Genomic DNA, 14,393 nt, shown 5'->3' with positions numbered 1-14,393 from the left:
TCTGAGAATTACACTTGAGATTCAGGATATGTGAAAGTTAAACTCATGCTTGTAGAAAGCTTATCAAATAGATACTATTGCAGTTGTTATGGTTGTTACCTTTATTATTATAATCGTTATCTATTCTATGCAAGTCGAAATTGAATCAAAAACTTATTTTTAATAGGATATTGCACCTAAATAGTGATTCTTGCGTAAGGTTTGTATTGATATATATCAACCGTGAAAATTTTTTTCCATACCCTAAGTATTTGGATTTATAACTTTCAGGTAACATTCCTATATTTACTATTCGTTACAGGAGGATAATAAATCGAGTCATATGACCTACTCCTAATCCTAAAACTCCCCGAGAACAAGAAATAAAAACGTTTTAATCACTATATAGGAGTGGTGATATGTGTGAATAAAACGATTGCCACGCAATGATAATAATAATAATAATGATAATAATAATAATAATAATAATAATAATAATAATAATAATAATAATAATAATAATAATAATAATAATAATAATAATAATAGGTTTGCCAAGGCACCAATACTCCGAAGAGGTAATAGGCAGTTATTGAGTCCATTGAATGGTGAGAGAGTATTACTTTCAATCCCTCCCTAGTTACTGTTCATTTTTCTTTGCTTACACATCCACCGAAGAGTTTGGCCTATTATTTACACATTCTTGTCTTTCCTCATATACTGTACAGAATAACACATAAAATCGAAAAACTCGTTTTCACTCACGGGACTATTTTCTCCTTGGTAAAATTAGAAGGAAATCTTCATCCATTTTAAGCAGCTATTTTCAGACATTTCAAAATTCAAACCATTGCTCTCTAGTCGTAGGTAATGCCGTAACCTTTTTAATATGGTCTTTCGCTTTATTTAATTAAAATTATTTTCCTTGAAGGTACCCTCAGACACACTATTCTGTTTCATAATTTCCCCTGTTGAAGCATATTTCTTTTCCAACTATGGGTGGCTGCATTGCTAATAATAATGATAATAATAATAATAATACTAATAATAATAATAATAATAATAATAATAATAATAATAATAATAATAATTAATATTATTATTATTATGAATAATAATAATAATAATAATAATAATAATAATAATAATAATAATAATAATAATTATTATTATTATTATTATTATTATTATTATTATTATTATTATTATTATTATTATTATTATTATTATAAATAACAGTAACAATAATCATAAATAATAATAATAATTATTAAGAATAATAATAATAATAATAATAATAATAATAATAATAATAAATAATAATAATAATTATAATAGTAATTATAAATAATAATAATAATAATTATAGATAATAAAAATAATAAAAATAATAATTATAAATAATAATAATAATAATAATAATAATAATAATAATAATAATAATAATAATAATAATAATAATATAAATAAATAATGATAATTCTAAATAATAATAATAATAATAATAATAATAATAATAATAATAATAATAATAATAATAATAATAATAATAACTATGAATAATAAATGATAATAATAATAATTATAAATAATAAATAATGATAATAATAATTATAAATAATAAATAATAATAGCAATAATTATAGATAATAAATAATAATAACAATATATATAAAAATGAATAATAATAATAATTTTAAACAATAAATAATAATAATAATTATTAATAATAAATAAAAATTATAATAATAATAATAATAATAATAATAATAATAATAATAATAATAATAATAATAAATAATAAGAGCAATAATTATAGATAATAAATAATAATAACAATAAATATAAAAATGAATAATAATAAAAATTTTAAACAATAAATAATAATAATAATAATAATAATAATAATAATAATAATAATAATAATAATAATAATAATAATAATAATAATAATAATAATAATAATTAGTATTTATTTAATAAATTTAAATGAAACAAGAGATGTTCCAATATTTAATGGGCTTGATCATATCCTAAGCCCAATTTGTGGCGATAATTTCCTCAAAACCCGTCTAACAGCTTTAACATAATCCTATCCACAGCGACATATTTACAGAGAGACAGACAAATAAATAAAGAAATGGACTCTATTTTCAAACCTCCTTGGCAGAGATTGTGAAATTGGAAGATGAATACTGGTTTCAAAGGAATACTCAAAAGAAATGGTTATTTCGAAAGCTGTATAGGATATACTTTCACAAGTCAGGAATTAATTCGCTTAGGCCCTTTATGAACATATTCCTTGATGGTAATTACCTATACTAAAGGAGAGAGAGAGAGAGAGAGAGAGAGAGAGAGAGAGAGAGAGAGAGAGAGAGAGAGAGAGAGAGAGAGAGAGACATAATATGTCAAAAGGCAAATAGAATTCCTTGAGGTGTAGAATACAATATATGAGTATTTCATTCAGCTAAAACCTTCCTATTGAAACATTCTTTACGATTCCTTCCACGTTTTGAATTTTGGCTGTTAATCGCGATTTTTACAGGTTCTTTTGTATGAAGAGTGCTTTTTGATCGGACCCAAGATCTTACGTACCTTAAAGCTCCATTAAAGATGACATAATTTCTCCCCAACGAAATGTCACGTAGTTTAGTGATGACTCTACCAGGTACGTAAAGCTTATCTGTCTTGTACCCTGGACATTTTTAATCTTCTATCCCTTTTTTTCTTCTTTGCTTGCTCTTTTATATCTTGTTATGAGAGAGGAAAATGAAGTGGCGTATATTTTACCTTTTACTCTGTGCTGGTTTATTAAATTATCAGTACTTGTAGCTCATTCAACTCTTCATGGCATTAAACTTGATCCTTGGAGGTCCATTAAGACGTTAGTTTTCACTGAAAAGTTTTTTTTATTGTATTTTCTTTGAATCAAATAATTACTGGAGTAGATAGCATAATTGTAAGGTCTAGGAACATTATGAGAAATTAAATATGTTACCAGAGTGCTTTGCTCTATTGAAAGGCTCGGCTATGTTTATTTGTAATTAGCGCTCTTCTTTTGCCTTCCCCTTCTCCTTGAAACAGATGGAAGTCAGCTTTCTTGTTTTCCTTATTACTCAATAAGGTAATACATTTGAATATGTTTCAAAACTGATTATTTAGTCGTTTAGTTCTATGTAAACATAAAAACTAGATTTAATTTAAACCGGAAGAATCTTTGTCAGTTTTCGTTCTTCAGCATAATGTGAATATATAAAGCATATTTTTTTAATCCTTATACAATTTTTGCATGGGCATCGATTTGAGATTTTAAGCTACCGTTCAGTGAATGTTTTCTGATTATGAAAAGTTATGATAGCTGGTGGACTCCTATAATTAGCTCCGTCATATTCCGCTGGTTGTTAGCATTCGAATTCTCTATAATGCCTAGCAGATGATTCCATATATTGTTTTAAACATGTTTATCAAATTGAACTTACTTTTTTGTCTTACTTGTTTTCTTATTTTGTAAATTCAAGAAATATCCATCTTTACATGCTTCTGAATTTGTATTTTTGTTTAAGAGTGATTTCAAAATGTTTGAATCTGTGATATTGAAACATTAATTATTGTTCAGTGGCTATTTTCCGCTTGGTAACGGTATAAGGGACTTTTTAGCAATGGAAAGATTCTGTTCCAGGAGAAGGACACTCCGTAATTGAAGAATTTTTCTCTAGTCTTTGGTAGTGCCATAGCCTCTGTACCATGGTCTCCCACTGTCTTGAGTTAGAAATCTCTTGCTTGAGGGTACACTCGGGCTCACCAGTCCACCTAGTTTTTCTTACTCTTGTCATTTTGAGGTTTTTATCCTCTTGTTAGTGTAAACTTTTTTATAGTTTATTCATGTAAGATTTATTTAGATGTTAATTTTGTTCTTGTACTTCTCGCAGTTTTTCCTAATTTCCTTACCTCACAGGGCTATTATCCCTGTCGGAGCCCTAGACTTACAGTATCCTACTTTTCCAACTAGGCCTGTAGGCCTGTGGCTTAGCAAGTAACAACAACAACAACAACAACAACAACAACAATAATAATAATAATAATAATAAGTCACTGAAATGTTGGCACATCCTAAACAGCAATTTTCCTGTAAATATCAGTTTCCATATTGAAACCATGTCACGTACATGGATATTCTATATATATAAAAATACAATGTATCTGGAAAAATTGGCATTTGAAAAGAGAGTTTGTGCCCTTTTTTCCCTCTTTTTAATAATTTATCCCCAGTACTGGGATCGGGTTTCCCATTACGTGTTTATTTTTGTTGATCTTACACGGTTGGCATGGAGGTTATAAATGTAATGAGTTTATGTATTCATAGAGAAACCTTTCGTAGTATTTGCTGTTCTTTTTTTTTATTTCTTTCTCTAAAATATTTTGTAGTATGTCCTTGTTCTATAACATCAAGAATTCTTGGATTCAGTTCGATGGCATAATTTTGACTATTATTAGTTATGTTTATATCATTGTTTTATGTATATAAACAATAGGTTTCAAAATGCCCTTGATTCCGTTTAACATGAACTTATTTCTATTACCGTAATTCGAAAGTAAGGAGATATATGTTAACTAAAACATGGCGGTTATTTTATTTTATTATGATATAGTCATATAATGCGTATTCATGTTCCATGGTTAAAGCTTTAGTTGAACAAAGTCTAGTTCCATCCGGTGTTTGCAAAATGTTGTTTAACACATGTTCTAACTTTTAACTCTAAAATTTTGAAATGAGCTTTATATATTTTTGCCCGTAAAGATAACAATGTTTATTGAAAAATCTTCTTTAACAAATGTTTTTATTGAGAATTAATGTATGCATATATTTTTAGCGGTGATGAAAACAAAGTTTACTGACAATTAAAATCGCATTACACTCTTCAGAAATAAGTGCAGCATTTGTATCATAGGTTGTCATATATAATTGTTTTGTATTTCGAGGAGTGATCGCCTTATATTTGAATTACAACAACGGGCCGAACTGCAAAATGCAAGGTATTCACATTTTTCATTTACCAACTTCTGAATAAAATCTTCATATCAAAGCGAAGACTTTGATTTTATTCAATTAAAACCAGATATAAAGGTTAAAATTTCCATATCTTATTATAATATAAACCTGAGCTATTATTTAGTATACTTAATTACCAAAAATTGTACTCCTGTCACAGTCAATATCCAGTGTTAGTGTAATGTCACCCGAGAGCTGGGTTGGACTTCAAGCTCTTGGAAATTACTTTTAGGATGAGATGTAATCTTCTCTTGTCTTTTCTAATTTAGCTTTCAGTCACTTTATTATCAAAATGCACTTTTGCGCATCTTTGCATTCCTGTACAATTTTCTAAAGATGACCTAGGTACGTAAATTGATTAGAATTCATAAAGAAACAGAATATGTTAAGCATCATGTAGAATCAATGGAGTGATCTAAAATAAAACAACATATATTTATCTAACCATATCAAAGAAATTATTTCAATTTAATAAGTTGACTCAAGAGGTGTTAGCCTCGCTAATTGCATGCATTGCCACCCAGATCACCACCTAATCTATTGGGGATAAAAAAAAGCTTTCCCTAATGGCCAGCTGGTGGCATTACTTGAATTGCACAACGAAATCCAGGGATCTCTTTTGGGATTACTCGTGGATTCTGGTGAAATAAAATTTACGAGAAAAATATGCTCTGATTTATTTCAATTATTCAAATGACCGTTAACGAGGCCGAACTGGCAATAAAAACCCGATCACTTTGGGATTTATTGAGAACACAGCATTCCTAAAAGTAACACTTTGTTAATGGGATGTATGAGAAATATACAGAAAACAGAGTTTATTGGTCTTATCAATTTCGTTGGAACAATAAAGCTTTATCTGGTTTAATCCATGGATAACTTGTATTTACAGCTTCTGTGTAAAAGTGATACAATTTTCCTAACTACCTACTTAGATAAAGGTAAATAGAGCATTATTATTTTGAGAATTTCCAAAAACATTAAACGTTAAATTCAACATCAACCACATATATCATCTAGTATCTTGACAAATAAATATATATTTATCGATAAATATATCAGCAGAGTTTGGGAAAAACTACTTTAATTCTAATTTCACATTTAAGAATACTGACCAAATCTTCCGACCCTCTTTAAGATATATCTTTGTGCTTATTGTCTTCCACAGCACCCATTTTTTATCTTGTAACTTAGCTTGCTCAAGATGATATTAGGAAGAAATAACAGTGCGAGGAAAAAACCAATTCAGGAAGCTTCCACTATTCCTCCACCCACTTTCCCTTAACCTTCTCTCATTCAGCATCATTTTTCATTAGTCATTATCTATTTATTTTCCCCTCCCCCTCCAGGAAGATGGTGTTCACCCCTAACTAATTTTGACGGATTTGGTGGTATAGGTCATTGGACTAACACACACATACACGTGAACACACACACACACACACTCTCTCTCTCTCTCTCTCTCTCTCTCTCTCTCTCTCTCTCTCTCTCTCTCTCTCTCTCTCTCTCTCTATGAATCTTACCATATCTAAATACTTTTAGCTTCCTATTATCAAACATTGGAAACAACCCTAAACTGGTTAGAGTGTTTATGATATAGGAAATCAGAGTCATAAATACTGTGTGATTTGAAAGGTGCATGTATAATCTCTTCACTTGGGAATCTATATATGGAAAGCGAATAAGTTAGTTACCTTGCTGGTATACTGTCTGGCTAAATATGAATAGCACAGTTAATTTGATACTGACATATGCATGTCTATCTCTGATAAATCAAATGTTTTGCCATGAATTAAATGCATACTAAAAAATTTGAATTATTTTCAATTTTACGATGGGAAGAAGGCCCCAGTACACTGAGGTTTGATATTTTGGATTACATTTCCCTCCATTGAGTTTATATCACACGTCTCCCCACTCATCTCAGGCATCCTGTTTAATGGTTCCCACCTTGGTAAAGACTGGGTCACCCAATGCATCTGGAGCACACATAAACCAAGCTGAAGCTGTCATATATTGTATTCCCTAAATGGTGGGAAGTGCTTGTTATACCTAAATATCTCTTAAAACGTTGTTTAAGGATCACCGCCCCGAAAGATGGCTAAGAGCTGAGTTGGGTGCTATAAGCAATGACCCATTTTAGACCTTTCCAACAAGCCCAAGTATACCTTTACTCCTTATGGTTGAGGATATTCGCATACCACTAATTTTTAGACATCACGTCCCTAGTCCTTACACCTTGGCATAGTTCACTCATCTCCCCCATAGCCATACACAGAACACCAAGACCTTCCCAACGAGACCAAAAACACCTAATTACTTGTTGCAGTTCCTGAGATATGCTTACCCTTTACCTTAATTTTTTTTTTCTCTTGTCACAACCAGAAATAGGGAGGGGTATGCTCATCGCCACACCCCCTATACGTCGCGGGATGTCAAGTGCTTTTAAACAAGGCCAAGAACACATCATAACTCCTTGTGGTTGCTGAGAAACTTCAACTTTAAAAAAGTCTATGGTTTATGGTTTATGCTTACCCTTTATTTTACGGGTTTTGCGTCTCAACCCCTCACAGGGAGGGAAACGTCCATTGCCACATCCCTTTTACGTCGCGGGACATCGAGACCTTTCCAACAAGCCCAAGAACACATCTTTCCTCCGTGTGGTTACTGAAAAACTTTTAATTAAAAAAAAAAAGCAATGTTTTTAATACAGGACCCTTGCTATTCCCTGAATATGGAATTTGAGTAAATTACAGTAAGATACTATCTTAATCCGCCCGGATATTCTGACTCGCAAGGTAAGTAAGCTTTGTTCATATAAGGTCAATATTCCACGATCGTGTATTATCTTACTTGCGCACAACGAGGCGGTAATATAAGATAACCAACATTAAATCTCATAACTTACTTTAAGCAAGTATGAAATCTCAAGAGGTAAATATATCTAAAAACGATGTTAACTAGTTTTCAAAGCGTAGAAAACAGTAATTGTCACGGATAGGCACCAGATATTTATTATATTTAATATAAATCAAGTCTACTTACTTTTTTTTTACTATTATATATCATAATTGGGTTATTTTCCCAGCTGGAGCCCCTTGTAATTATGGCGTACTGCTCTAATATACTCTTGGTGCTAGTTTGGAAATAATAATAATAATAATAATAATAATAATAACAATAATAATAATAATAATAATAATAATAATAATAATAATAATAATAATAATAATAATAATAATAATAATAATAATAAAAGTAACGGAAACATTAAAAAAGTCTCTCTCTCTCTCTCTCTCTCTCTCTCTCTCTCTCTCTCTCTCTCTCTCTCTCTCTCCGACAGCTAATGATGTGAATTTACATCAAAATTCTACTAACAGCAGATGGGTAAAAGAGGCATTGAAAATCCTGAAAGTAATATTTTAAACAGGCATGTAAAAGGAATGGATAGAAGTGTAGAAAAATAAAACGAATAAGATCAGTATTTCTAAAAAAAACTCATGTAGAATTCTATTTCTTTTTTCTTTTTATATAACCCTCTCAAACATTATTATTACTTTTTTTTTTTAAAGAAAGCTTCTGAAATGCGGGTTATCAAAGAAGCTGCACCACTATTCAGCGCTTTTGTGTTTCTGTTCATGTTTCAAATAATTTGAATTAGCTGGGGAAACATCTATTTTGGAGCCTGGTATTATTTTTTGTACTCTTAAGCGTGAAGTTGAGGAGGAGAATATCACGTGACTTGAACATTTCGTTGAGCAAGAAGGGAGATTTGGCTGTGCTTCAACACAATGGAACCTTGTATCTAATAATTATTATTTTTTTTTTCTTTTTTTACAATATATATCCGTAAGAAGACAAAAATGAAGGCCGTTTGCGAAAATAGGCGTAGGAGGTGATGATGATGAGACATAAATGATTGATAAGTATTATAATATTCTAACAAACAAATACGTAAACAATATGCCGTTGATAGTTAGAAATGCAAACATGACCTATTTGCTTAAAAAAAAGACACTTTATGTATCGCAACATGTAATTTTTTGTAATGAATCTGTGCTAAAATTCTGTTTTATAGTGTGAAAGTTATATGTTCACGATTTGAATAAGCAATCTGATATAATTATTCTATATTCTATTTGTATACTGCTTGGGAAAATATCATGATGATGTTTGGGAAGAGACAGGTTAGTTTAGGAGTTAAACGGGGATCAAAAATATCTAAGACGCGTCATCAGGTTAGAGATATAACATTATGAAAAAGGGTGAGGTAAACCTTAATGTAAATTATATGATGGCATGGCCTCAAAAAGTGATACGCATTTACTTAATTGCAAAACTTAATAGAGAATGTGTTTTGAACCATGACATAACAATAAGTTAATGAATTCTGAATCAACTCTGAAAATAGATATACAGATTCTAGGTTCCGTTTTTGCTCAATAAATCTTTAAACGTAAATTGAACTAAATCTCTTAGCACTTATAGATTACTGATGACAGAGAGAGAGAGAGAGAGAGAGAGAGAGAGAGAGAGAGAGAGAGAGAGAGAGAGAGAGAGAGAGAGAGAGAGAGAGATTATATTTTTCTATATGATTTGCAATCCTAGAGAAAATATATCTAATAGTTTATTTGTAAGGAAGATGGCGTACTCAATTGATTATCAACGCTTGACCGCCCATAAAACAACATATCATCTGTTGCATATCATTTATTAAATTTAACAGATAGTAGGTTGACCAGGGCACCAGCCACCCATTGAGATACTACAGGTGAAGAGTTATCGGGTCTTTTGACTGGCCAGGCAGTATTATATTGGATCATTTTATCTGGTTACGGCTCATTTTCTTTTAACCATCACATACACCGAATAGTTTGGCCTATTTCTTACATATTCTCATCTATCCTCATACACCAGACAACATAGAGATTACCAAACAATTCTTCCTCGCTCAAAGGGTTAACTACTTCAATGTAACTGTTCAGCGGCTACTTTACTCTTGTTAATGGTAGGAGAGCCTCTTTAGCTTTGGTAAGCAGCAATTCTAGTAGAAGGACACTAAAAAAATCAATCGATTGTTCTCTTCTCTTGGGTAGTACAATAGCCTATGTTACATGGTGTTCCACTGTCTTCGGGTAGAATTTTCGTGCTTGAGGGTACTCTCGGGCACATTATTCTATCTTATTTCCCTTCCTCGTGTTCTATTTTAAAGTTTTTATAGTTTACATATAAGAAATTTATTTTATTGTTGTTACTCTTATTGGAAAATTTTATTTTAATTTTTAATTTCTTCTTTTGTACTTTCCTTATTTCCTTTCCTCACTCGTCCTTCTTTCTGTATGAAGGTCATTCGTTTCCAGTAACTATTTCATTACATTTTTTTTTACCATTTCTTAAGGTCTTCTCATCCATCATAGAAACTCTTTTAACTATTATTATTATTATTATTATTATTATTATTATTATTATTATTATTATTATTATTATTATTATTATCTGAGCTACAACCAAAGTTGGTAGAGCATGATGTTAGAAGCACAACGGCTTCAATAGGGAAAATAGCCCAGTGTCGGATAAAAGAACAAAGAAAAAACAAACATGTGAATAGAATAGTGTGGAAAATAGCCACTGAGTAATTACAGTGTAGCATTTAACTACTTGAATAAAGAAGAGCTTATAGGTTATGTTTGTGGTGTCAGAAATATGGAGAAAGAGGATTATGTGTATATGATAGGCGACACTGTTCGCACTATGTGTAGGATTGTTGGCATAGAAAGAATGAGCATTAATCAGAGATAAATACAGTGTAGTACAATCTGACAAGTCAAAGGACCAAATACGAGTAACTTTCTAGTGGTAGTATCTCAGTGGATAGCTGGTGCTTTGGGCAACCTACTACTTATAAAAAAAGGCTTAAACATAAAAGGGTAACATACAAAACTTATAGATAGTTTTGTTAGTTGATGAAAACAGAATATGATATTATTATAAAACCATAATATAGACGAAAGTCTCACATTGCATGATAGAGGGGATTTAAATTTTGTGATAAATAATCAAAGTATTCAAACTGATTTTTGTGCATAAGACTTATATTGACAAAGTTCAGTAGCCCTTGTGTGGAGGTTATGTCATCCATCCCAAAGGAATGGTACAGTAGGAACACCTCAGAGCTTATAGATGGATGAGAGTCACAAAAGACAAAAGCTTTGGGAGTACAGTGGGACTTGGCCACTGATGAATTTGGTGTCCGAGCAGAGATAGTATTAGTTCCAAGGACTAAGCATGATTTGTTGTCAGCCCTAGTCTCGATTTACGATACGCTCGGTATATTGGCGCCAGTTTTAATCGAGGGTAGGGTCATCATGCAGGACCTCTGCCGATTAAAGATAGCCTGGGACATGGAACTGGACTCTGACACTACGGACCACATCAAGGCATGGGCAAAGAAGCTGAGCTATACCAGCAGGATAAGTGTGCCAAGAAGCCTGAAGGTTATTCCATGGGAATCAGCCTCGTCATGACTTTAGGAGTAGTGGCATACTTGCGGGTCTCGGATCCATGGGGAAAAATATTTTGCAGATTCATCACGGGAAAGGCCAGGGTAGCACCATTGAAGCATGTTTCAGTGCCCTGCCTAGAGCTTAGTGCAACGGTACTGGCCATAAGACTTGGAAGCACTATTCTGACCATGATAGATTTCAGGTTAGATGGGGTCTATTATCAGACCGACTCAACAACCGTCTTGCGATATATTAGGAATGATCATGCCAGATACCAGACATTTGTGGCAAACCGTGTTTCTAAGATAAGGGAGGGCAGTGATCAGAAAGAGTAGAGGTATGTTAACTTTGAGTGGAACCCAGCAGACAATGCAACACTTTCCAAGCAGTCCGAAAGGTGGAGAAAAGGGCCGGAGTTTTTGTTAAATGAGAAGTGTTTCTGGCCAACTGAGCCTGCTCAAATGTCAGATGGTGTAGAAGGATTAGAAGTTAAGCGTGAGATAAGACCAGCAGGAAGTAGAGGCTACCAAAAAATTAGTTATAGGATTGGGTTGGACATCAGGCAAACAGGTATGTATAAAATCATCCACCACTATTCCAGGTGGATCAAGCTCCTTAGAGCTTTCGGTTGATTGTTGCTAATTGATAGGTACATTATTTATAAACATATGCTGCTGTTCAGCGAGCTAGATATGCATTTTCCACCGAAATTACAAGCTTGGCAGAGACGGTGTTAGTGCAGGTAACACAGCGTGTTGATTACAAGATAGAGATAGAGAGCCTTGAGAAGGGAGGTACTATTAGGGTTTCTAGCTCCCTAAGAAGGTTGAAACCAATCCTGAGAAGGGGGCTTCTGTGCATTGGAGGTAGGTTATCTTCGTCAAATATCTCTCCGAGCGAAAGGCATCCAATTATTTTGCCATATAAGGGCCTCTTGACAGATATGGTCATCCAGTATTATCATGAGCATTCTAACCATGTAATCAAGAGGTTTCAAAGGGACGGGTGTAAACAGAGGGAAATTTACCGCAGGGAAATCTCACTCAGGGGAACTTTACTTTTTCATGCGCAACTTTGAATGACTGTTCATAATAAATCCAAAATTTTTAAATGAATTTCGGTCACTAATTGAGGCGTACACTTTATCAAACAATAAGAAAATTAAAATGAGGAGCTTTCCATCAGAAACAAAAATTATGGAGGACACCTTTTATATGTTAGTAACAAAAACAAAAGGAACAATCGGTCCGTCTGTCACTGCCCTCTCAAGTCAAGAGCTTGGGAGAGCTTCAAGCGTTTTTTCAAACAAAGTCATCCTCACAAGCGCATGTGTTAGGGAAGTCCACATTTAGGACTTTTGGATGGAATTCTAAAGGTAAGCATCACAATGTTTTGAGATTTATAGACTTAAAAGGGGTGTCAGAGTTGCTGTTTAAATAACAATAGCTAAAGAGAGTTGTTAATATAATGAAATATAAAAAGTGAAAACAAAGTGAGGGGTGTTCTTGCTAACGATACATTCCCTTGGTAGGGTTTGTCAGAAGTCCACGAGGGGACATAGACGAACGGTATTTGCAGTGGGCATACAAACAGTTCGGTAAGTAAAGGATGTTATCAAGAAGTCTTTACAATTTAATGAGGGAAAATAGAGGTCGTAAGGGGTTAGGGTAGATAAAACATGTCACAGACCGAATAACTATTTAGTGGAATTCTGTCATGACTTTAATAAGGCCTATTAATGCTTGGTGCATATTTCTTAAGGATTCGATGTATAGCAGAACCAAGGGATTCACTTGCCTTGTATCATGGAATTTATAATCAAGTTATCATACCAGAGTTCTTTATTGGATATGTTAATAAAAAAAATGTGTAATATGCAAGAAATAGAATACAAAGGAATTACAAATAGAGTTTTTTTTCCAATAAAACATTGATGATTTGAAATGTGTTATACAATAGGGTTTTTCCTCAAATATTTTGTTTCCCTTAGATTAATTGAAGGATTGTCGCTATGAATTTTTCATTGTATGTAATTTTTCCAGTGACCTTCGACTAAATAAACATCAAAATGGTCGACGAGTACTTTCACTATAACGCACAAAAAAGGCCCTATATATATATATATATATATATATATATATATATATATATATATATATATATATATATATATATATATATATATATATATATATATATATATATATATCACCCCCCAAAAATAGCATATCTTCCACCAAAAAATAAAAATTTAAATATTGACAGTAAAAATGTAGACAATACAATATAAATAATTCCACTCATTTCTTCTTAAGACCTCTGCAACTGATATACAGATTACCAAAAGTAAAAAAAAAAAAATCATAACATCAGTTTCACAAATCCTCATCAATTACCTTCCTCTGGTTGCGGGCAATGCAGTCTTCTTGGGGGCGACAGGGATAGGAATAGATATTCCTTCATCCCTCAATTTTACTACTCTTGGTTTACGGCACAATTTCGCAACACAAATTAACACCATGTCAGGCAGTAACGTAATTTTAAAGTAGAATTTTGTTGTTTTGCCTTTTTGCACTGATGGCTTTCATTTTTATTTTGTTTACAATTTTGTAAAGCTAAATTAAGTATTTTGCTGTTGGTTTTACATTAGTACATATATTTTGGTTAAATGTAGTGTTTAATTTGCTTTGGTTTAAATGTAATGTTTAATTTGCTTTGATTGAAAAAGCTTAAGTTTTGTGGCGCCATCTATTGAGTGCATTTTTGAAGTGCGGCCTTCCTCAGTATTTTTACTTCCTTGGCAAATTTTTAACTCATTTATTTTTCTTTGTGGTGACTGGGAGTGTTGTAAGGAGAGGTGA

The 14,393-nt window shown here is 32.1% G+C and overlaps 1 protein-coding gene across 1 annotated transcript; it reads left to right on the top strand.

The window, feature by feature from the left end:
* The first annotated feature begins 11,468 nt into the window (after positions 1-11,468).
* On the top strand, positions 11,469-11,867 carry LOC137640865 (uncharacterized). Its single transcript, XM_068373326.1, has one exon. The coding sequence runs from the start codon at positions 11,469-11,471 to the stop codon at positions 11,865-11,867; it is 399 nt and encodes a 132-aa protein (XP_068229427.1).
* The last annotated feature ends 2,526 nt before the right edge of the window (positions 11,868-14,393 follow it).

The sequence above is a fragment of the Palaemon carinicauda genome, chromosome 5, assembly GCF_036898095.1.
Source record: "Palaemon carinicauda isolate YSFRI2023 chromosome 5, ASM3689809v2, whole genome shotgun sequence".
Taxonomy (NCBI): domain Eukaryota; kingdom Metazoa; phylum Arthropoda; class Malacostraca; order Decapoda; family Palaemonidae; genus Palaemon; species Palaemon carinicauda.
This window is presented reverse-complemented; position numbering and strand designations above follow the sequence as displayed.